Genomic DNA, 25,804 nt, shown 5'->3' with positions numbered 1-25,804 from the left:
GCCTTGAACCAGAGCAGTTGAAGAGCCTTGAATTAGGAAGTCACATTCACTTTTTCTGTTCTTGCAAAGGGAAAACACATCATTCCCATCAGAAAGACTAATCAAGTAACAAATCAGAATTATTTAAACTTTTAAAGTTTTGTGGGTTTTTTTCCTCTGTATTGGGTTCTTGTTTTCAGTGGGGTCAATAACCTAAGAAATAAGAAAACAGTTTAACTGATATGGAGTACCTGTCCCTCAGCTGCCTTAAAATTCAGTTTTGGTTTAAATTACTTACTGCTTATAGTTTAGAACACTTTAGAGTTATAATGCAAAATCCTGATCGTTTTATATTAAAATTCTGGTTGTGTCAAAATGGATATATAAAATTTTGCTTAGTGTACAACACATTTAACTTTTCTTCAAATGAAAATACATTCTTGGTGGAGTGATATGAGAAACAGGGAAAAAGGCATTATTTCATGGAATAAATTTTCTCTTGACCAGTGTGGCCAGCATTCTCATTTAATTTATCCTAAGTGCTTATGGAACAAACTGTCTTTATTTTCCATGAAAACAAAGATGCTCCAGAAGGCCAACAGTGCTGTGTACTCCTGTGCTTAAGAAACTGGTGTGTAAGTTCTGCTATTTATGGAAAAGACTATTTAAAGCAAATCGTTACCGTTTCTTCCTCCATATGTGTCAAGAAATAAAAAATTTAGGTTCCATAGTGGTATAGCTTAAGTTTGTAAATGCCTTGAAAAGTAGAATACTGGAAAATAGAACTGAATATCCGTAATGTTTTATAAGTTGCTAGCCTTTGAGAGTGACGTGATCATAATTCTTGATGTCAAGGTGGGCTGCAATATTCAGTATAAACTGAAGCACAGATAGCTGTACTTTAAATGATAAGTTCAGGAGAAAAAAATATAATGTACTAGTATGAGAAGACATCTGAAATTGGTAAGTGCTGATAAGGCCACATCTGGAATCCCGTGTCCAGTTCTGGGCTACCCAGTAAGAGAGAGATTGGAGCTACTGGAGAGAATCCAGCAAAGGGCCATAAAGACGATGGAGGTACTAGAACACCTCGTGTGAGGAAAGGCCGAGAACACTGTGACTGTTCAGCTTGCCAGAGAGGTGGCTCAGGGGGGATCTCACCAGCGTGCATAAATATCTGAAAGAATGGTCAAAAAAGGTGGAGCCAGGCTCTTTTCAGTGGTGTCCAGTGATTGTACAATAGGCAGTGAGCATAAAATGAATCACAGGAGGTTCTCTCTGCTCATCAGGGAACACATTTTTACTGTGAGGGTGATGGAGGACTGGAACAGGCTGCCCCGAGAGGTTGTGGAGTGTCTATCCTTGGAGATATTTAAAAGCTGTCTGGACACGTTTCTGGGCAACCTGCTCCAGGTGGCCGTGCTTGAGCAGGAGGGTTGGACAAGGTGACCTCCAGAGGCCTCTGCCAACCTCAACCGTTCTCTGAAAATGGGAAAAAACAAACCAACACTGTATGACTATTGCTTTTTACAGGGTGTATTCTCAAAGAGCTTTTGAAGTCAATTCATTAGGTGAAATTATTTGGGAATCTTTACCAATGCAGAAGTACAAATTACTCTAGGTAAACTCTATCTAAGGATTTCTGGTAAAGCATATATATATATAAAAAACGCTTTTGTGCCAATATAAGTTTATGGCCAGGTTTAAGGCTTAAAAAAATACAGTGCTAAATTGAGACCGTAACAATATTTGCCTGTTTATCTGTGGTACTGTGTAAACGCTGCAGTATTTTTACCACTAAGCTTACCATATTTATGGACAACCTTTTAAAAGAGCATTAATAATTGCACATGTTGTGAGCTACTGTTTATCTACGTATTTGGAAAGCCTAAATTCTTCAAGTTATTTTTTTTCGTGCAAGGTAGAATTTGCTCATGTCTGCTGCAGTGAAATATCTTGTTTCCTTAAAGGAAAAACAAAACTGAACAGAGGAGGGAGGTTCTTTGAAGATGTTTAAAGACTGTTGTAATTATTGTCATGGTAGTAGACAATTAAGAACATGTCAGATAAGGTACTGCCCAAAAGGAATAGCCTTTAGATAAAAAGGGCAAGAGTTAAATATACAAGCCAAAGTACAGGATACAGTATTGTATCGTCCCAAAAAGGATTCTTTTGCAGCTAAATATAATGTACTCAGTGCACAAATATACGTAACGCAAAGATTGTACAACTGACTACTTGATTTCTAGTTTTGGAGATTCCTTTTCTCTTTTTTTTCTTTTTTAAAATGTATGTTTTGGTGTTTTATTTCCAGCTGCATGTGAAATGAGCTGTAAAAATATTTTTGTAGTTTTGCTAGTGCTTTTGGTTGCTTTTACTGCTGCAATTTTCGTTGGGGAAATAACATCTGATAGGCAAAAACAAGTTAAGTGCTTTGAAATTTCAAAACGACCAGGAATTATTTTAAAACACTTGGTGACTTTTTGCTGAGCCAACATCAGTCTCCATGGAGACTAGCAGGAACTGCACACTTAATCACAGTTCTAAGAAATAGCATAGATTTCAGCTGTAACAGCTGTCTGAGCACTGGAAGCGATGTTTTTGCAGCTCACTGCTGTATGTTTCAGGAGGCTTCAGGATCATAGTCCAGAGTGTTCTTAAAATACATCCCTTGTTATCTCTGCTTCCCTGAGCAATATAAATTAGACACGTGCCCTCTGACCTTACAGTGATACCTGTGCTCCTGCATCTGCTTGCCCTATTCAGTGTATATTAGTGATACTGTACTTATTTTAATACATTTCTTGAGTTGTGGGTGATGGGTAGGTGCAGTAAGATCCAGCTGTATGAGCTCTTTTTTTAATCTCTGCATTGCACAGTCTCTGTTAGTTGATCACCATGATAGGCTGACATTTCCACTTGGTAGGAAACTGTTAATGCAATGTAAAATTTTTATACAGGTGTGAAAACCTTTAGAAAGAGGTAGATAAGACTGACCTTTCCAGGACTTTGAAGACTTGGGACTATTCAAACTAGCCTTTTCCTGTTCTGTTTCAGTGCTGTTTTCTTACTGCGTAGGCATCCCTCATTACCCCCCCGCAAATACATGAAAATGGTATCAGTTCTAAACACCTATGGGTATGTCCTAGCACTGCTCAGAGATGATCTGTGTCAAAATATGTAGTAAGCAAAGGAGTTGTCAGGAACAGATAAGGCAGGGCTGTCTGTCCAGGCCCTCCTTGAGAATTGGAAGGTACTTAATCAGTCACTGCAATAGACATCTGGTTATAGATGCTACAGATCCGAAATCCAGCAGCCTAAGCTAAGTGATATCTTGGTCTGTGGGCGTTGTTACTTCAGGAAATAGTTTGTGCTGTTGCAATTTTAATAATATAGAATCCTTAATTTTTCCTTTTTCCTCTCCTCCCAATTTCATAAAACATGTTTTGCTTCCCTGAAGTGGTTGTACTGGCTGAAGCTGTGTCAGAAATAGCCAGCCTTCTACCTGGTAATGGTCAACAGAGATAGCTTGGAGAAAGGCAGCAGTACAGTTATTAAGCATACTTTCCTTTGTTCTACTCTCCCTTTTTCTACTACTCAGCTCTTCAAAAACTTTCTGAACAGGAGACTGCTTCTAGGTGCTTGTGTTCCAGTAGCCTGTGCAATGTTAAAGCCTGGTTCGCTTTTGGCACCCACAACATGCAAAGGCAGCGAGTTCCATGGTTTTTCTGAGCTATATGAAAAATCATGTGTTTTTCTGGTTTGCTTTATAATGGACCTTGTAACTTTGCTCTGTATTTCTTTTGTGAGGAATTAAGAAACGGTGAGTAAAAAGTCTGTATTGATCTCTTCTGGGATTCTTGATCTCTTTGATATTGTCAGATGTTTGCTTCTCCCAACCTGTAGGATCCTGAACTATTTTTAGCTTGTCTTACTGAAACTGTTGTATGTTCTTCACCATACTCTTTTTTTTCTTTTTTTTTTTTTTAGTTCTAATGTGTCCATCTGTGGTGACAACTCTTTGGATTAATACAGTTTACTATGCTGATGACTTGTATTCTTAGTTAATACTTCCATGACTTCTATTTTGTGTTTCTTAATATGTTGTTTAGCAGTGAGTTGATGTTATTTGGGAGTTATACTCAGTAACTCCAAAATGTCTTTCTTGGGTGGTAATTGTTACTTGTCTGCTACCTTGTTGGTAGTGATTAGAGCTTCACTCTTTATGGTATTGCCTGTTTGCTAACTATCTTGAAATCCTCTGGAGCTTTTGTAAACTTCAGATTTGGTTATCCTAAATGAATATGGCATCAGCACACTTTGTCATCTTCCTATATGATCTTTTCAAATGGGATTCAAGCACCTGGGGAATCTGCTGGTGGTTTCTGTCCTTGTAAAAACTCATGGTCCCTTCCTTATCTCTTCTACAGTTGGTCAGTGAAGGAAAATACATAGTAACTTAGTCCCGGAGTAGCAAGAACAGGAAGATGAGTGTGAACAGTAGCTGTAAAAGAGAGCTTAGTGCTGTAGGAAGAGTTCATCTCGAAACTGGAGCAGTGATTCTTTTACCAGTTTCCTGGTTGGGACTGAGGAATCCTAGGCAGCCACCAAATTAAGTTTTACTATTCTCTCTGAGTGAGTCTCTGTTTTTATTACATAATGAGTCTAAGTTTTTCAGGGGGATATCATATGAGAAAACAAAATTGATGGTTTTGAGTGTGGAATATTTATGTGACCTTGCTTGGTAGTTTCCCCCACATGCTTTTAATATATATCTATTTTTATCTTTTTCTTAAAGATATACATATATATATATACACGCACATACACGCTTTACTTAGCTGCAAGAAAAATCACTGGTATGAGGCTTAGGAAGGTCTGTTACAGATAACCATTCTGAGTTAGGTTAGTTCAATTATGGTAGCAAAGCTCAGTGTAGACCTATTTAAACTCCTTGGTAAGGAGCCAACTCATGCATTTCCATGCTATGCCTCTGTCTGTTAGAGATGCACTCTTAACACATCAATAGTATCTGCAATAGCACGTAATGCAGTATTTGGTTGAAGTCTTGGTCTGCTCTGAGGCCCTGTTCTGGAGGTAAAGAATAGAGGTGGGTGAAATAGCAGGTCTGAGGTTCAGCAGTTAAAAGACTAAACAAGAAACAAACATCTGAAAGACTGCAGTGCAGTTCAATTTCTAAGGTGACTGGCAAACAGTTCATTTCAGAATTAGTTCTCTTAGAGCACATTTGTTAATTACTAGATCACAAACTGTTAGTTGAGGAACTGTGTCTTCTAAGTATATGCTGATGTAAGGTTCAGTCTCATACATTTGTGGTGAGAGGAACTGGGTGAGTGAGCATAATAATAATGCTCATAGAATAAGTTAGGAATTTTTGGTAGAATTCAAAAAGCTTCTACCTTCCCTAGGAAAAAAAAACCCTAACTTTTTTCATCTAATTCAGAGGAAACAAAACGCTAAAGCTGGTTTCTGTACTTGAAGTTTGTCAGAGGAAAGAATCTAGTTACTCCTGTTAATGCATACCTGTCTGAAATTTAATAACAGAACACTTATGTAAGGGAATGACAGTAAAAGTTGTTTAATTTTCATTTGAGATGGAAGGTATTGACTGCAGTGTTAATTCTGCATGATGGCAGTAGAGTTGAGTTCTGCTGTAAACAGCGAAGTCTTTCATTATACTCTGTGTGGAAGGGGCAATTAAAGCGGTTCCCAGCACAGTGTACTGCAGTGCTAGAGTAGCAGTTTGGTTTTTCCTTTTGCATCTAGGCTCAGAAAGGGGTAGAAAAGGTCATCTGGGCATTTTACCAGCCTCTTGATTTGACTTCCAATGTTTTGCTTGGTGATGGTGTGGAGAAAAGGCTGTTAAGGAGATGAAGGCAAATGGAAAGCAGCATACAGTGTTTTATAGTTATGTCAGAGATGGATCGTGTCAGACTAATATGTCTTTTTGATAATATAACTGATATTCTTAGAGAAAGGAAATACACTGGACCTAATTTGTCTAGATCAAGTGAAGAATTTGACATTTTACCCCCTTGGAAATTATTACTTTAGGTAGAAGTGACAGGGATTAATATAAGAATTGTGGTGTATATGGGGCAGGATGAAGGGAGACTGATGATGAAAGCAGAGAAACTGAAAGCAGAGTAGAAGGCACAGACTTTGCTAGCAGAACCAGTCCTGGTTTACTGCTCTTTTCTAGTAATCGAAGAGAAGGAATTATATCTACATATGAAATTCATGACGATCGCAAAGTTCAGAGGTATTGCTTATACTGAGGAAGGCTAGGTAGTCCTGTGATAAGAATTAAATAACTTCATTGACTACAGTTATAAAAGTGAGATGAAGTTTGATAGTAGAAAGTACAAACTGTTTGTACTTAAACATAATAATATCCTTGTGATGTCAACCAGATGATGACTGATTTGAAGCGGAAGAAGAGGAGGGAAGTATTTTGGATATACAGGTCAGTTGTACGGTATGGCTTTGAACCACCAATATTCCTCATAGCCATTAAAAATATCTGCTGTTCAAGGATGTATTATGCAAAGTATTGCAGGCAAATTCTCATTTGCTTGTACGGTGCACGTTCCAGTGTGGCATTCCTATAGGTTGGCTCAAACTTTGAGCCAGATCGAACTCGTAAGAAGGCAGCAGGCATTTGTTCATCACAATTGTCGTCTTCTAGGAGCTGCTCACGTAAGTGCAGGTAGTTATGAGCAAGCCATCTCTTAAAAGTTCCTCTTCGTATCAGAAATGACTCCTGAAGAGTTCCCTGTACACCCGAAATATTCTTAGCCCTCAGAAAGCCAACCTCCTGAATATTTACCTCCATATTGCCAACTCTGCATGCATCTGCTTGCCTCAGACCCAACTACTAACTTCTAGGCAGTTCTGGATCTTACTACTGCTTGTATTGAAAACAGTGTTTTGAGGTAAGTCTCCGTTGCTGATCAAACGAGAATATGCAGATGAGCATAAGCAGTTTGCATCATATCATATGAAGCAGCACAAAACTTGGGGGCTGTGACTTGGGGATTCTTCCCCCAAATTTCTGAAAAAAAAACCAAGATTAAGTAGGTAGTGTTTAGCAGTTTCTCTCCTTTAAACCTGAATAATATTTTGTGGGATCAAGAAAAGGTGCTTTAGGCAGGAGGATTTCATTCTTTTCAGTTTTCAAAGGTTTGCTGCAAACAGGGGAACTGTTGAAGGTTGTAGGGTCAGAGAAGGACAGGGAGAAGACTGACAAAAGGCAAAATACAATTTATAATAGGAAGTGCAGCACAATGTAAGTATAGGCATGCTTCAGACTCCTCTGTAGTATTACTGGGTGCATGCACACATATTTAAGTTGTGTGTGTATGACACTTGTATTTCTGAATGAGGTCAAGGAGCTGGAGCTAATATTCTGCTCATAATAATCTAACATAAAATGTTTTGACAGACCATGGTTTATCTAAATTAACAGTTAAAAACATTTCTGGTATCTAGATTCCATAGGGATACTAGGACATTTTTCCTTCATCTTACCTTTCCTGGCTTGAATTCACATGCTGATATAGGATGATACTCTAAACTAGCACAGAGGCAAGCGTATAGCATAGAGGCTGGCCATTTGGCTCCTAGTTTTATTGAAGTGGTTTGCAGGATAGTATTGGGTACTTGCTGTGTTTGAATTGCAGGCAGATCAGTCCCTTTAAACATTACAATTCTGGATCAGTATGGGGTCAGCAAGCATCTTGGAGACTTTAGAGCGCAACCTACAAAACCAGGATAGTGCTCTGGCTGCTGGTTTAAAAACAGTAGTAGTACTTAAAACCATTCTATTCTTTGTCTCAAGTATTAGGAGAAGAAAATACCCTTTCTTTTAAATATTGAATGTGAGAGGGAAGGATAATGCGTAACTGTGGCTATCATTTTTAACATGTATTAAAGGATTGGGTATCTGATGCTGCATTTTTGACAACAAAAGAAGTTTGGTTTTGTTGTTTGGTTGTTCCCCCCCCCCCCCCGAAAATAAGTACCTGTAATTCTCAGTGGTTTCAATGGAAGCTAGGTTGGGTCACCATTTAGCAGGACTAGCCTTTTTTTTTTTTTCTTTCGATCTGTGACTAGGAGACTTGATAAGGCTGTGATCACCTTGATAGAGACTGAGAGGGTAAGAGAAAAGAATGAATAGTCTTTAATGTGCCTGCTCAGTAGTTTCTGGCAAAAACTAAGTTGATTGATGCATCAGATGAGTCTGCTAGTATGTTTGGCCTCTTTTTTAGGGGGCGGGTGTGTTTTTTATGTTCTGGGTTTTTGGGAGGAGTTTGGGTTTTTTGTTTCTTTCTTACTGAGATTAGTGTGATTTTCTTACTTGTATCAGTAAACCTTTATCTTACTAGTTTAGGAATTCTGACCTGTGATGCAGGTTCCAGGTGCCAGGAAAACAGGAGGAAGGCAATCAGATACTTGTTGTGTGCTAATAGATACAAGAACAACTGGAGAGCTGGCTGAAGCTTGGCAAATCACTTCTTGTGAACTTGAGACTATTATCTGAAACTGGTTTAATCATTAATGCTTAAAGTGAGAAATTAGGGAGTATAAATTAGCTTAGGATGTTGACTTAGAATACTGTCTAAAAGAATTACCAATTTGGTCTCCTTTGTTAGAGAAGTTGAACAAAATGTAGGTGACTTGCATAGAATATGAGTGTGTGTTATTTCAGGTTGATACCATGCCATGATTGAGTCACAGAAATTCACAGTGCAGTTAATTTCAGTAAAGGTAAAAATTAATATGAATTCTGAGTTGCTGTGTGTTTTGTTCTACCTGAATGCAACCAGTGTTCCAGGATGATGATACCAAAATAATGATTCACAAATAAGCCATGTCTGATGGAAGGCTGTCATATATTATGGTGAAATATCCCATTTTCAACTGAGCAATGTTAGTTCTGTTCACCTGGGTCTTTTGAAAGCCAAACCTACAGGTTTCTTAACTGGATGAGACGTGCGCGCACGCACATGCACGCTTTGGACGTGGCACGGTTCCCTGCTTTTTTACATATTGTTGTTATGTTCCCATCATCTCTGGTCTCTTAACATTTTCACAAGGATGTCAGTGGATATATTTGGCAAAGTAAAGCACTTGGGCTTAAACAAAACACTTGGCTCCCAGATGGAGAGTTTGAAGACCTTTTGCTGCTTAAATTTAAACTTTCACCCCTGAGCTGTTGTGTTTTGAAACTTATTGTCACTTGCACCAGTAGATAAAAGTTGCTCTGATTCCCGCATGATCATCTGTGATGCCTCATTGTTTCTCCAGGCTGATACCTTATTTTTCATTTAAAAATAAGGTATTGTTTGACTTTCTCTCTTGTGTTGCAGCTGCATAGAATTTTGTATATGAAGGGGTATGAGGAGATCTGACTTTGAAATAAGGGTAGTCTATTGTCAGCATAGAAGGTATAAAAGCAAAGAAAAATGTTGCATTCCAAGAGGCCTTTTCATTCTTAAATTACTTTGCCTGTGATCCACAAGTAGGTATTTTGAATTACTAAACCAGGAAACTAGATTAATCAAATTTAATAAAATGACATTATGATTCTTTTAAATTTCTTCTGATTCTTCCCAATGAAAGAAAAAAAAGTATTTCTACTGAATACATGTTTTATTTTTTCAGTGCAATCAATTCTGTATATATATTAAGATAAAACTGAAGTAAAAGACACTGATTTTGCCCCCTCCGGAGAGGGGTAGTAGTAGTGTTAGGAAAAGCAGATACTGGAAGGTGGGAGTAGCCGCCATTCTGGAGGAGCCTCCTAAAAGATTTGTTCATTGTGAGGAATGTGGGGCATCACGGCAGAGTTGGCAGTGGATTAATGTGAAACATCTAGGCATTGTTTCTAGGTTAGTAGTGCCCAAACATTTTATGAATGAGGCCTGCTTGTGTTAGTTTTGTGATCCCAAATATTAATGCAAAAGATGAAATTCATTACATGTGCATTCTCATACTTTACTGTTGTGTTTTTTAATTAATTTTATGGTCACGTGTGTCATTTTGGGGTAGAGCTTTGCAGCAATTTATTTAAAAAAAAAAAGTTTTAGCCTTTTGGTAACAGTGAGGTGAAATTTGTGTTTGAAATCCTTTGAGGGAGAAAGTTTTGCATGGACTTTGTCCTTTTGCTGTGCTGTAAGTTCAGTTAGTGCTAATGAATTTCTTGCTTTGGAAGAACTGTAAGTAAGACAGTCCCATCAGTGGTTCCTCGGTTGGGAACCCTCTGCCCAGTGCCTGCCAGGCCCTGCAGACCGGCTCTGCAAGCACAGTGGCTCACCAGAGTGACTTGGTAGTGGATATTTTACACTTTGCCTTAAAGAAAACATTCTTTTTGAGCTCAAGATGATGAGAATAAGAAAGTTAAAGTATATTTCAAGGGCAAAATTCAAATTATACTAATTTGAAACAATTAATTTACAAGCTGTACTAGTGGACTCTTTTTTTCCTAGGATCCTGAAATTGAGCAGCCGTGTTTTGGCTTTCATGAGAAACTCCTGCCCTTCCTTTGTGCTGTAACCAGGCCTTTATGGCCTCCTTGTCACTGGTGCTTGAGGTAATTTGTCCAAAACCTGTTGCAGTCTTTTTAATGACATTGAAAGTGTTGGCATATATACAACTGTATTGTTCACATAAGTGTGCTGGAGAGAGGACATTTTCTCAAGAGTCCTTAATCAGGCGCTGGACAATTACGGCTTTTACTCCACCAGTGTTTCTGTTAAACTTTCTGATTCTTTACACCAGAAATTCATTCTGCTCTGAATAAGTGGTTTGTGTAAGGTGGTCTCTTGTTGGTTTTGATCTTGACATCTATACTTCATCACTCATGCATGTAAATCCAGAAAACTAAGAAAAGTAAAGAATCCTCTGAGCGCAACAGATGCCTACCCATTCCAATGGGAGATTGAAAGTATCAGCACTCAGTCCTATTTATTTAATATTCTGCCAGCCGTGTTCTATTATTTGGAGGGGAGGGAGGCTGTTTGTCAGATATTTTAAAAAATACATGGAGAACAAGATTTGATTTTGTTTTTTGAAACCAATACTTTGGATTTTCAACAATTCTGTGTTGAAAACTGTGCATAACTGGTAGTGAAATAAATAATGGAGTAAATATGGTGTAACTCTACTACTCTGTAGCTTGTGATTCCTCCCCGCCAATTACATAGTGTTTTATAGCTCCACAGCGACTAAGATTCTTATCCCCTTCTGTGATATTCTGCTAAAGGAGTTTATTAAGTCCTCCAGGCACCTGGGTGAAAATTCTGGTGTTGGGACATTACATAAGGTAACGCAAGAGTCCTTACCCTCTTCTGCAAACCGATTGTGGCCCAAATAGTCAAGATAGAAGAATGAAGCATGTAAGCAAGATGACAGCAAATAGACGTTATGTGAACTTGTTTAAAGTAATTGTTCTCTTTATTACATCATAGGAGAAGTGACAAACTTTGACATAATCATTGAAAAAAGTGATTTTGAAAGAGGAGGAGGAGGAAAAAAGGGTGCATAGGACTAAAGGAGAAGGGGTGGAGGCTGTGAAGGATGGATGAGCTGTGGTTAGAAAGAAACCTTGCCAAGTTTACCAACCTTACTGAGAAACCTTACCATGAGCAGTGGCCCGCTACCGGGGAGCACAAAGGCTTTACCTTTGTTGGCCTGCTGAGACCGACAGCAGAATTCCTGCTGCGTGGCATACGGCTTGGTTTATTTATGACTTCAGAGTAATCCAGTGCTGTTTCTCGCTGGCCACCTAATGTGGTAATGGTTTCCATTGTTTAAAACAAGTTCCCACTGTACTGAGACTATTTTAATAATGCTACTTATCTGGAAATAAAAATAATTTGGAAGTAAAATAAATGGAGGATATACTCTTGAGGGAGACTGGTGATGTGTTTCTCAGCTGTCAGCTAGATGCAGATTGTATTTTAGTAGCTGGCTAAGAATTTGTTAGTGCCCACTGATTTTTTTTTTTCCCTTTTGTGGCTTTTTTCCATATCTATGTACTGAAAATCAGCAATTTGCTGTGATTAGTTTGCACTTCTTCCTCAGTATATGTTGAAGCAAAATGTCATTTCCCAGTTAGTTGATTTATTTAATTTCTTGGCTTTGTTTTGTTTAGGGTTGTGTAAGAAAAATATTTTTAACATTGCTCAGTGTTTATATGTCCATTCTAAAAGGGCGTGTGGAAGGAGAGAAATTGAGACACGTGTCACCTGTGGAATAAGCTACTCCAGAAAACCATTCCCCTGGACAAGTATCTTTTGAGTTTTCAGTGCTGTCCTCTGTTTGAGCCTTCACTTGGATTTTAAATAGGTGCTTTCTGATTATTTTAATGGCTTTAAATAGAAGTTCCTGAAGTCTTAGAAAAAGACAGTTCAAACTTACATACAAAATCTTACAGTACTTGTTCTGCATGTATTCTAGTCAGTCACTGTAATTATGCCTTTTGGTTACTTATGTCTTTGAAAGGTATATTGTGAATTACAAATAACTTCAAGGCACCTAATGCTTTGTTGTCTTGCACAGTTTTCTTGCTGTGCCAGAAGCAACTGAATAACCCATATTGTACTGGAAAAATTTCTGGTTTTTTCTCTTTTTTTTTTTTTTTTTTCCCCTCCAGATTCTAAGGTACAGATTTTACTTTTTGTGGACTGCTGAGAAGAAAGAGTGCCTGACTTGGAAGCCTGCTTTAAAATGTCTTCTAGTTTATGAACTCACATCTTTTTTTCCTCCTCCCCAACTTCCCTTCTGTTTTGCAGCCATAGACCTTTTGTATGGGGGTATATACTGCTTTATGTGTCAAGATTACATATACGACAAAGACATGGAACAAATTGCCAAAGAAGAACAACGAAAAGCTTGGAAATTACAAGGTTTGGTTTTCCTGCCTGAATTTCTTGTTTCTGTTTTTAATCATACCTGTCCCTACCATTTGTCAATGGCAAAAAACAGTAAGGGGAAGAAAGAGGTCTTTAGAGATAGTAGTGCAGGCCGTGGGAGAGAGAGAGATGTCTAGCTATTACTTTCTAGGAGTTAGACTGTTAGTTTAACATGTGCGCCACACCTAATTGTAGCAAAAATATTTTATTTTTAATTGCAAAACAATATAAAAATATCTAACATTAATCCTGCAAAACTTGCATAATATCAGTCAGGTTTGTATTAGGTAGAAAATGTAACAGTCTGCTCCTTTAGGCTAATTTAGGTGATACAGGCAATAAATCTGTTCCCCTCACATGAAATGCCACCTTTGTGTGTGATTTTTTTTTTTTAATAGAACGTGCCAGCTTGCTTACACACCTGTGCTTTCATGGTACACGCACAGTATCTATGTAGAAATATTTACACACAAATATATGTACACACATTTGTTTTATTCAGTTTGCTTTCCCTAATTTTTTCTTTTTTAGCCTTCACCCCAACAGTGGTTTCTCACTACCAGTGTACAATGACAGGTAAGAGGCGTGGGCTGGCGACGCACTTCACTAACAAGCGTCCCTTTGCTGATTATCCTGCCATTTTAGACATGAATCACAGTTAAGAATGCCAGTTTTATCGTGCAAATTGTTTTCCTCTTGTTTGGATATGTTCCAATGATTGAATAATTACAGCAGACTTGATTTCATATGCCCTTTCCTTGATAGAACTACTTCAAAACAAACCTTTTCTCTTTTTTTTTTTTTTATTGAAAGGAAAGGAAGTAGCATTTATCTTTAACTGAATAGTTTTTAAGCATCTGTTTTAAAAGCTTGCCATCTTCCATTTCCAGTGGCCTCTAGGGGGTATGTTTTCTTAAAGTGGGAAAGTCTGTATTTGAAGACAGACAACTTCTGTCTAGTAATGTCTCTTACTGAATCCATGGCATCCTGTTTCAATGTGACAGCCTTAGTCAGGGCTGATATGACTTCAAACCATTCTTAACCTCATTTCCAATTTTAAAAATAGCAGCTAACATTGTATTAACTAGAGCTTTTCTGATGGCGTTTCAAATGTATGGCTGCTTTTACTTCGTTCCTACTGCAGATCCCATTCTATTTTCTGCTTACTGCCGATTTTATGGGAGTTGAGTCAGAGGAAAAGGAGGATAGTGAGATTGCCAGTGAGCCCTAGAACAAGAAAATAAAGTTTAGAATGCTTAACACAAAGCGCTGGTTTTCAAAGCAAGAGAAAATGGAAACGTTTTTAAACCTTTCATTTAGGTTTATGCATGTCTTCTGAAAACTCCTTCAAACCCTTATAAACCCTGTTGTTTTGGGCACCAAATTAACTACAACAACGTAACACTTCTTCGTGATGCTATAGAAGAGGAAGGCCCTCCAGTTCCTTATTTTTGAATATGTGAATTCAAGAGCAATTTCTTAACTGTTGTCCTTAGCAAAGATATGTTTGTGCTTTCTAGACTGAGATGCAGCCAGTTTGTTCTCCAGTGGACATCAGGCCTCTGTAGCTTATATTCTAGGGTAATTGCCACTACAAGATTGTTCATCTTGTTATCTTGGACCACAGAGTTGTGCGGTGAAGGGAAGAGTCACCGAGAGGAACTGCCAGGCGGAAAACCTTCTCTGTACTGGTTAACTGACTAATGAATGGCACATTAAATACATAAATATACATATAAAATTGCATATTTATATGCATATGCACATTGCAACTTCTGTCCCCAGAGAACAAATCTGTAATGAGCAATGAAGATATAAAATGAAGGAATAGACAATAATACACTTTAAATTACTGCAGTACACAGTACAGAAATTTTTTTTTTACAGTCATGGCATAGGAGCTTGTGTTCTATGGCTTTGCTCTGTGAAACCACGTGTGTTTCCCTGCATGCTTATCTAAGGAGTGAGAAAGGGAGGTACAGGGGAGAAATAATGGAGAGCTATGCCTTCTTTTTTCCTTCTTTCTCCATTGCTTCAATCCATCCCCTCCTTTCCATAGAGACTCATGTGAACGATTATAAAGGGGGAGGGAACCCTTCTTCCTCCAGACTGAAGGTCAAGATGAGTACAAACCCCAAACTCAGTGTCTTGGTTCATTGTTTCTACCACAGAGTGAGTTTACCTCAGATAGTGTTGCCAACTTAAAGAACTTAAGAATCCAGTCTGCAAAAACTGAGATTGGCTTAAAAATTGGAAGTGTCAGTGTTGTATATTCTCAAACTTCTATCCACAGTGCTTGAAGGGTATTAGTATAGACTTCAGTAGATGCTCACATAACAACATGATGCCTGGAGAAAAAACTTTAAGAAAAACCCCAAATATCATGAGATTCATTTCATACTCTTGTAATATTAACTCTTAGTGTGATGAGTTCCCGTGTCCAGCTGTAGTTCAGGGTTGTATGATATAACTCTGAACAAGTTGCAACTCCACCATTTTTTTTCCTCTGGTATTGAATATTCTTTAATAATGAGGGAGGTGAGAATACACGGAGCCCTTCATTCCAATTAATGTTTGGCTTTTTGGGAGGGAGGAAAAAGGGGGATCTGGTAAAGTATAGCAAAATAAACAATCTATATTAATGATTACTTGCAAAATTGTGACTTTTATAAACCAGAGCCTTCATCGCCTTTTCCTTCACTCATCTATATATGCCTGATAAATTCTCTGAAAAATGAAAATTTGTGTATTTGACCTAATAAAACTAATTCTTGGATGGAGATTTCACATGCTGACTTGAATCTCTGGCTATTTTATAGCATCATTTTTAAAATGATGAATTTTCACTCCTATAACGCTACTTTCCTTTAACTGTAAATTATAACCTGTGCATGTTTTGCAAATCTTTTGTTTAAGGTACTTTATATTGGAGTTTTTGGCATGTTTGTGGGTGTTATTAAACCTTTTATTAAACCTTTTTCCTTCTTTGTTGTTTGTTTTTTTTAAACTCTTAAACACCGAACCATTCCTAATAAATGGTTCTGTCTTTTTTTCCCAAATTTTCAAGAGTAATAAAACCTCAGTATTCTTGTTAAATTATATAGCCGGAACAGAACACTTTTTAATTTCTGTTTCTGACTTAACTTGTGCTCTTTCTAGTGAAAGGCTTCTGTAAGAAAGTTTTCTGTCTGTTTTGCTGTGTTTGTTGTGGCATTAACTGTACATGGTTTTCTGTCTGGTTTAATTTCTTTTTAATTGAACAATATTTGATTCACCCAGAATTGTGCAAAGTAATCCAGTCTGTCATGTTTAACTTGACGTCAAGAGTTACTCTTGTGAAATGCTTTGGTCCCCATCCTCTATAAGCATTTAAGCTATATAATTATATATAGATATATATAAATATATATGAATAGCCCCGCTGACATTATGTGGAACTATTGCATGCCTAAGTTGAGCGCACATGTGTTTCCAGGTGTGAAGTTTGTTATATTTGATTTAAACCAGGATTTAAACATATCCAAGGTTTTTTTTTTATTATGAAACTTCATCCCATTGTCAGATTATACTAACTGTGTTTGGCCATGTCTAAAACTACAGTGAACCCAAATGCAGGAGTTCAAGTTTACAGCTGGCCAGTGCAATAGCTGGTACTAACACCGTGGTGAAAATTATTTCAAGCTTTTTTTACAAAGCAATTCATACAAATTTCTAAGGGAGTATTACAAATACAAAAAGGGTTGCTGAAGACATGTAATATAAAACTTGTTGCAAGCCAATGTTCTGTCATATGTGAACTGTCCATATGTGCGTCTCTAAAGTTGCTTCATCCGTTTGCCTATGCGTACTGTATAGTGTATTCAAAGCATTGCAGCTGTTTTATCTCATCAATCTGTTACACAGTAATTAGTTTCCTTTTCTGTTTTCCTGGGTGTGTAGCTTGATGCTGAACCTTGGATAAAGGAAAGGGACTATATGATTCTGGTATTCTTTCTTATGCTTCTTGCATAATCTGTTGTTGAATCAAATAAAGCGAGAGATGGGTGCATCCATGTAAATAAGAATTTTCTAGTCCTCAATCTGAAAATGAGACCTTTTATTACTAGAACCTGGAGGGTCAGTAGTAACTATGACTTGAACATTTTTGGGTGGGTAGCTTCTGACAAGCATAGCTATTTCTGAAAATGAAGATCAAAGAGCTATTAAAATTTAATGTATATTATGCAGAATGTGTAAGCCTCTAGCTATATTTTCTACTCTCCTTCTTTTCATATGTATGATTTATAATTTATTTTCTGTAGCACAGCACTGTTTCTGCTTCTCGCATTCTGTGAAAAATAACTCTTAATTGACTTTAATCCTCAGTTTTAGAATAGATTGCTTGTCATCTTATTATTCTTTATTTTTAATGCCAAGATGCTTTTGTGACTCACTGTAACTGACCTTGCATAGTAATTTCTCTGTGCTACATAGAATGCTGCAGCAGTGCATAGCTGGTCAGCACAAGTCGTCACTGTTGTGTTTCTCTTGTATCAGATTTACACTGAACACAACTCTGTGCTTACTTCAGATCTATTCTCTGTACTACTTGCCTGACTCATTTCTATTGTGCTTTCCTTTGAACAAAAGAAATGTATTGGAAATACAGTGTTGATGTTTAAAGAGAATAATGATAGAATTTAGCTGCAGCTCATGAGAAGGGGTAGTTAAGTATTTGGAGAGTTTTGGTTGGTTGGTAGGGGGGAGGGTTATGTTTAAACCTACTACTAATTGTATTTTTAGTTATTGTTAGATATGTCAGTAAAGTGAGTCTCAAGTATTAGAACTTGATAATATCCAGTCCTATGTCAGTGGTTATAAGGAGAGCTCATATTCTGTAGTAGTATATCCTAAGACATATAGTAACTGTTTAGTATATTGAATTACTAATTCTGCTGCTCGTCTGTAAAGATTAAGTCTGTATCTGTCCATTAAGTTGGGTCAGTTTTGATTTATTCAATAACTTGTCAAAGTTCAGTGATGAGACTTCTCTGTTATCCCATATCTTCTCCTAAAATCACATGGTGGTTCTGTCATTGACCTCTGAGCACAAAGAAATGCATTTTTGAGTAATAGCGGATTTATTCTTGTGCTGGAATTTCTTTTTGACTGAACGGAGGATTATAATCCAACAATGGAAAATTTATTTGGGCTAGGTATTCTTTATAAGTAAAGAAGTACTTCTCTTTTTTTCTTTTAGCTCTTATTTGTTGGAAGATTGGTTGATATCTTTCTGAACGTTATTTGTTGGGGGGTGTAAAAAGAAATCAGTCTCTTGTAGTTGTACGTAGATTGAATCTAACTTAATGGACAGCATGTTAAAAGTTTTTACTTGAACAGAGTTTTTAATCCTTTTACTAAACAACTTCCTGAAACTTTCTTTTCGTCTGCTTAGGCATTGGAGAGAAGTATTCAACATGGGAGCCAACCAAACGAGAGTTAGAATTGCTACGACACAACCCCAAGCGGAGAAAAATAACCACGAACTGCACCATAGGTAAGTTCTAGAAATCCTTTCCGAAGCCAATTCTCAGCCTCTTGTATGTTCAAATTTCTGTGTTGGTTTTCCATAAATGTTTTTACCCTGAGGCAATTCTAGAGGATTTCCTTAACCATTAGGATTACAAAATAAGTTTATTTTACACTTTCTTTCTCACTGTAGAAGGATATCTGCTCTGTCATGTCAGGTACTGATGATGTTTCATCTATTCAACAGCTACAAAACAGAACTTTTTTTGACAATCTGCATTTAGAGACTTTAATAGAAATCAGTGACGGTTATCTCAATTCAGTCTTCATCAGATATCCCATGCAGGTGTATGAAGGGAAATCCTGTAGTTGGGATGTATCCTTAACTATTGCAGTCTATTGGCAAATCTGGTTTTAGCAGACAGAATGAGCACAGTGATGTCTTTCTGCTTCATTTTCTAAACTCTAAATGGGGTCTCTTCAATTTCATATTGACTCTGAAAAAATGCAATTTGTTCTCCAGTGTATGTCAAATAGCAGTTTTGAAATGCATATCAAATGTTGAACGTTTAGAGTTCAGTAGTCTGGAGCAAAGAATTCTCTGAAATGCGGGCATATCTACTTACAGCTGGAGAGTATTTGGGTAAGGGTGATGGAAATGAACAGCATTTTCCAATTTTTTTCTGTTGTTTTTAGGTTGGGGGAGTAGGGGGTTAAAACCAGCTTCCGGCCAAGCTCTAATGAAGATTATTGGGCATTTTCCTATACTGTTAAATACACAGTAACATTTTAATGGTGAAGATACAAGGTTGGAGATGTAGCTGTAGAGAGTGGAAGTAAGAAACTGTCTGGAAAGTTTTTTCCTGATTTTTAAGCTACTTACCGTTTTGAGTGCGTCACGCTTTCAGCACATTTGCTTTTGTCAAAATACGCTGAACATAATTGTTAAAACTTTCTAATGTCATGTTTCTAATACAGTAAGTCATATTTAATCCAAAATATGTGTATATTTATTTTGAAAAATGGACTGAGAAGCACAGAGTAAGTTGTAGTAAGTTGAAAATGTGTCTAGAATGGTAATTCCAAAGGAGGGACCTATGCATTTGCAATAATGGAACAGAAAAGACAGTCGGAAAACATCTGGACTTTGGAAACTTCAAGCAGCCTAGGAAAAAAATAACCAGGCAAAGACTGCTTGCATCATGCACACTGGGATTTTGTGTTTTATGAAACTCCAGTATGTTTTGTAAAGACTCTTACAAATTACTTAAGATAATAGAACTGCGCAGGGAAAGAAAAGTTTGTTAGAATTTTGAAGGTGAATGTGACCTTTCTGAGGAATTGAAGCACATTTCTGTGTTTCTTTTTCCAATTTGAAGGAATGCCATGCCTGCTCTTAAAGGATTTTAAATTTTTCAGTCTGTTTAAAAAGGACATGTCTGGTTGCATGAAATCTCATACAACACTGCATGGGCGGGGGAGTGCTCATGAAACACAGGGGATAAGGGAAATGACTGATCTCTTTACTTCTGCAGGCATGCTTTTAATAATTTCTCCTACCGAGCCCTGGAGCTGTCTATGTGCTGAGATTTAGAAAGAGAAAAAAAAAAATCAAAGCACCCAGGAGACATAATGCAGTTTTGGGCTACAGTTAAAAGCAAAAGACTAGCTTTCTTTCACAAAAATACATTGGGGGTTTAGCTGAAGGAAGAAAAGACCTGCCATTGTCCTTGAGCCTTTTCTCTCCATCTAACCTGCTGCTAAATATATATCTGCTTCAGAGTCTTTTTCCCTTCACTTTCCTCACGTTGACTTGTCTGTTTGCAGTTTCAGATCAGTGAAGAGCCTATATGCAGACTGAAATGCTGCAATTATCTGGACATTCCCATTTCTCTTTTTTTGTAATACTCAATTCTTTTGACATCAACTTTTTATCAATCCCATAGCAGATATTAGTGAATCCAGTTTATCTTCTGAGGTAGGTAAATGGCTCAGAGAATAGGCATAATGTCCAGTTTTTATTGGTTCTGAAAATGAAGATGATGTTGATAACCGTCTATAATAAGCATTGCACATCTGTTGATCAGTTCTGTTTACAAGAGAGTCTGTTAAAGCATAACCATCTGCCATTTATGTATAAAATGCTCTCTGCAAAGCTGTTTTAAGAGGAAGGCCAGGGGTGTTTGCTGCTCTCTGTCTTACCTCCAGAGATACACTGATGTCAGTTGGGAGACAGCATGTTTAACTGCTCTGCGATGACCTTCTGAAAGGGTTATGTGCCAATGCCTGTTTCAGCATTTGTGCAAGACAAGTGCATTAGTATTTATAACTAAAAGTAGGTGGGACAATACTCTGAAACCTTGACAGGCATGGCCTTGAAAGGATACTTAACTTGTATGTGAAGGGCTCACATATGATTGAGTGCTAATAATAAAATACGTTAAACCTGATTTTATTCATATCTAGAACACACTTAAGTGGTAAAATATGTTTTGTAGTTTTCTGTACATCTGTATTATTTGCATGACACTCATTTAGGTGAATGTTTTACTCTGACAGATCTTTCTTTGTACATAAAGGGATTTTTTTTTTTATTCCAGATTTGTAGCAATCTCATGATGCTTCTCAAACAGCTGGATGTATCTGGTACTTTTTGAGCTGTTTGAACTTTTATACAGCTGCGGGATCCTTTGTCTTTCATTGGCACCATAAATTAAATCTGAAGAATACTCAGTCATGAAATGAATGTGTTATAATGGAGGACTGAACTGGTAGTTCATTAGAGGAAGTACTGTGCAAAACTCCTAGCTTTTGATTTAGTGAAATGAAATTATGTTTCCACTTACGCGACAATTTGAAACCCATTGAAGAAGGAACTTCTTGTTCACATTCTCAGAAAAAAAACCCCAAAAACTCAACAAAAAACCAACAACAAAACCCCATGAATTTTGCTTGGTTCTCTTTTAAAATGGTGTGTGTTTCCATCTCATAGACATTTTTCCAGCTAGTAAGAAGATAGAGTAGGTAGCTTTGCTTGAATCACTATTTAGTCATTGAGCAAATTGCTTTTAAATGAGAACTCGATCGGGCACTGCTACAGGCTATAGAAACTGTGCTGATTCCTGCCTGTCGGGATATACACTAAGGGCTGTTCCCAGTGTTGCACATAAGTGTCTTCAGAGTGACTCTGAACACACTGTTAACCTCGTGGAAATGTTGAGCTATCTACATGCAAGAAGCCATGATGAAAAATCCTCGCATAGTGTGAATTTTGTGGGGCATTTCATATTCTGATTTTCTATCAGACTTGAAAAGTTGATGGAGTTTCTGTACTTCAGGACATTCAAGAAGAGTGTGTAGTCTACTCAGACCCTAAACATACACTCGTTGGTAGCAGTATCAGGTCAAGACATTCTCAGACCTTGTGCCCCAGGTGCTATAGCATGCTGCCTTTTTCATTGTGCTGGCATGGTTGTTTTCAGCTGAACTAGATCAGGCTGAAGGGATGGCATGTTCTGGGGAATGCAGAGGGTGAATGGAAAGTAAAAAATTCCTAAATTATTGTACGTTCTCAGCACCAGTACTGAATCGTGGCCTCGACTATTCAATTCATAGAATATTTGAATTCACAGAAATGCTCATCTTGATTTTGGGTTGAAGCTGGTGTTTCAACCATCCTATAAACACCAAAGCTTTTATATGGATAATTAGATGAGACTTAACAATTATTAAATTAGATTCTAACAGTGTAAAAGGAAAATCTATTTTTTTCAGTCTCTTCCTGCCTGTGAAGAGGCTGCCCCTCAGCAAGTGAGGGTAGTGACCCAGCTCTAAGTTCACAAGCAAATTTTTTTATTATGGGGTTGGACTAGAAGCGAAAGTGATACAGTGTCTTTCGGGAACTGTTTTCCAAAGCTTGTCTTGCTCTGCTATCATTAATACCCCCAGCAGATCAGTTCTCCTGAGTACGTGAAGTATTAGCTTGGGATCAGCTGGTCTCTGATTAGCATATGAAGTGACTTTGTGGCTAAAGATTGGTATATTAACAATAGGAAGAATTAGACTCCCAAGGCACATGGGTAATTAGCAGGAGCCACCTGGGATTCCCATTTGCAGTGTTGCAAAAAGGCAGAGGGGATAGCCTTTATAGGAGACTGAGCAAATCCTTTTCAGAAAGAATGATGAGGTGTGGGGGAGGTGGCAAAAACAATAGCTACATGGGAGTAGCAGGTGGTTTTTGCAGCTGTGCAACGCTAAGCAGTGTGATGTGACAAAGAGCAGCATGAGTGGAATAAATATTGCAGCAGAGCTCCCATGTAAAGGTGGCCAGGGAAGAGGAACAGTGGCCTGGAAAATATTTCTGTTCTCTAGACAAGCTACAGGAGCATTTCCGCTTCTGTAGAAGTAGTGGTAACTTGAAGGTATTGAAGACTGCATTAGTACTTGGAAGATTTTTGTGAAGGTACCAGCTTTCTGGTGTACTTTCTCTAGTTTAATGCTACTGAAGGTAGCTCAGATGGAAAAGTGGAATGAAAAACATGGTTTGGTACAGCACCAAATTTTTAGCTGTAACAAATTTAGAAGTTACTGATTTGTAAGCAGTAATACTTTTATATTTGAAATTATGACCAAGTGCACCTTGAATAGAAGTCTCTCTGATTCTTAGATTTTTTTTTTTTTAGTCTGCTGTATGGTGAAGAAAAGGGAAACCACCTTTAAGACTACTCAGGTGAATGTTTCCTCTGTAACTATTTTTTTCATAATAATTAGAATGATAAGTTGGTTGGAAAACTGTTTCCTGGAAGGCTGGATTATTAAAATCAGAAAATGCCACCCTTCTATCAGGTGTTCTGTTCCTGTTTTACCTTCTCATGAGCTCTGACCACTGGACTGAGTGGTGTAATATTTTTTTCTAGGTCTAAAATTGATAAACCTGAGAGTAAAAATAAATAAAAAAAACCCCTTTCCTCTCAAAGCTCCCAGGGAATTTTAAGAAAAATTAAAGGGGCATGAATCGTTTAAGAATTCTAAAACATAAGCTGTGACTTACTTGCTGAAGCTTGTAGAGATTTGCTTTTAGAAAGTCTTGCTACAGACGTTCAAATCTTACCTCTTTAGCAATATAAAATATAAAGATTTCCTCTGCAACAGACTTTTCAAAAGGAAATTCCAGTTTTGATATTTCAGTAGCCTTTTTGTGTATTTTTGTTGTCTGAGAGCATGTCACCTAGTTTTCTAAAGCTGGGGCCAGAAAGCAGTTTGCATCACTGCTGTCATGTCACTTTGTATGGTTTATCTTCACAGCAGTCACTGAGTTATCTATCTATGATTTAATTAGTCCTGGGTAAACTTAGGGAAGATCATATTATCACCGAAGTCCCTACGTGTTTACCTGTTTGGAGTGAGTAAACTTTTGTTATAGAAACTTTTGTTGCGGAGAAGTCAGTCATCTTACCTTCACATTTGGAGAGTTTACTAATTAACAGCACGTCCTCAGAATGCTTATTTGATTGACTTTTAGGCCCCCTCGCAGAAAGGACATGAGCTGATGTCTTTCGGTATGAGTTGTCCTGTTCATGTTTTCATTTCATGTCATAGTTTCGCAGAAGCATACTCCTTAATGAACATTAAGAGAACTGAACTCTAAAATGCATTTCTGATGAAAGCAATATGACTTTATTATCTTTCCCTCTCTCCTCCTTCCATGCTGGTGCTATGCTTTAAGCAAAAGGATGAGCAGTATACTTCTCTCTAATACCTGCTGAGGCTGAAGACATATGCTACAACTGAGGTAGACAGCTTTCTTCTGTCAGGGGACAGTCCTTTTTTTTCTCTCCACCCTTGTGTACGCTTCTCCTTAATTCCAGCCACATGGTCCCACCCTCTCCTGGGCATTCACTCTTGTGCTGTCAAGCTGATTGCAGAGTCTGTTCAGTTCATTAACCTGGCAGAAAACATTGTGCTTTTTGGTGGTGGTGGTTTTACAAGAGTAATGTTCTCCTGCGTTACCGCACTCCACAGCTTGGCAAAGGTTCTGACACATGCACAAAGCTGGCGTGAGGAGGGGACGGCACGGGAACGGGGTGTCTGGCTGGGAGTAAGGGGGAACCTCCTTTTGCTGACAGCAAGCCACGCTGCATCTAAGCTGTAGTTTTGTTTATCTGCAGCAAAGCCAGCAAAGGTTAACTACTCCTGGATTGTCACCTTAGTAAGGCTTGAAATTAGAGTAAGCCAGGAAGTAAATTTTAAGCAGAAAACAAACTTTTCAGGCTTTTTTGGACCCCACATGAAGACGACAGATTCTTTGAGAAGCTGGCATCAGTGATAACGTGGCCTATATTGTTGCCTATTTAGCTTAATATGTTTTTAAGTAAATATTACATAATTACGTTAATTCCTTCTTGTCTTCAGAGATTCTAAAATCAGTCTGTTATCTCATATTTATCAATTTACTTTTTTAAAATCAATCAGTAGTAAGGCTGAAATCAAAATTACTTTTTTGGCTTATGCCATTTACTGTTCCTGCTGTGGTATATATGGATAACCTCAAAGTTTATGGTTTTCCTTTTCAACCTTTATACACAGCCCCCCTCCTCAAGTGGAAAAAAAAGCTCTTTGGAAGTAACTAATATAAAATGTTTGCCTATCTTTTGCTTGATGATTGAAGAATAGTTGAAACTTGCAGGGCATGTTTTTCAGCTTGTAAAGATTAATGAAAGAAGGATACTGATTCCCTTTACAAAGAACTTTTTTTCCCCAAGGGTTTAGTCCTGCTTTCAAGTTAAAATACAGTAACAAGTTGAAGTATAAACCAGTTAACATCTCTTCTCCAGGGAGTAACAGGCGATAGTAGTGGGATAGCTTGGAAAATAAAATTATATATTCAAGGAAATCATGGCTAGTTTTGGCCCTTGTTAGGCTTCACTGTATTTTTAAGTTGATCATCTTGTAGTAGTGTGTGGATTGTTGAAGAAACCACCAGCCTAACTTCTGTAGATCAGGAATATTCTTAGCAGCTTTCAGAAATATGATACTTTGGGGTTTTTTGCAATATCTGTATACAGAATAAATCCCATGCCTTTGCTTTGTTTCCAGTACAAATTAACAAAATGTCAAAAAACAATTTTGAGAAGAAGTTACCTTGAAGCTTGAGCTTGGTGGTACGTTGGCATTGGAAACAGCTTTTGCAGTGATGCGCTAAATGTGTTCTGGAGGAGATTCTCAGGTTCAGGGGTCTGCTTGCAGGCTTTAATTTGCGTGGCTTTATGTGGGAGCAGTTTAGTTTAAAACAGAATAGCAAGCTGAGTAGAACCTTTGGGTATATTTGCTGTCTGAGGAGTAGTGTGTTTTCATAGAGGTTTTAGAAATCTTTAAAAAAA

At 37.6% G+C, this 25,804-nt stretch overlaps 1 protein-coding gene across 7 annotated transcripts in view; it reads left to right on the top strand.

Moving 5' to 3' along the window:
* USP22 (ubiquitin specific peptidase 22) overlaps positions 1 to 25,804 on the top strand; it is a 111,763-nt gene that overhangs the window by 41,537 nt on the left and 44,422 nt on the right. For 6 of the 7 annotated variants that reach the window (XM_074885544.1, XM_074885542.1, XM_074885540.1 and 3 more), the window contains exons 3-5: positions 12,798 to 12,911; positions 13,449 to 13,493; positions 18,352 to 18,453. In XM_074885544.1, coding sequence (XP_074741645.1) covers positions 12,798 to 12,911; positions 13,449 to 13,493; positions 18,352 to 18,453 — 261 coding nt within the window. The remainder of the gene's footprint in view (positions 1 to 12,797; positions 12,912 to 13,448; positions 13,494 to 18,351; positions 18,454 to 25,804) is intronic. The other variant, XM_074885545.1, reaches the window with a different exon arrangement.

The sequence above is a fragment of the Strix uralensis genome, chromosome 16 (assembly GCF_047716275.1).
Source record: "Strix uralensis isolate ZFMK-TIS-50842 chromosome 16, bStrUra1, whole genome shotgun sequence".
In the NCBI taxonomy this organism is placed as follows: domain Eukaryota; kingdom Metazoa; phylum Chordata; class Aves; order Strigiformes; family Strigidae; genus Strix; species Strix uralensis.
The sequence above is the reverse complement of the archived record's forward strand: the minus strand, read 5'-3'. Positions and strand labels throughout refer to the sequence as shown.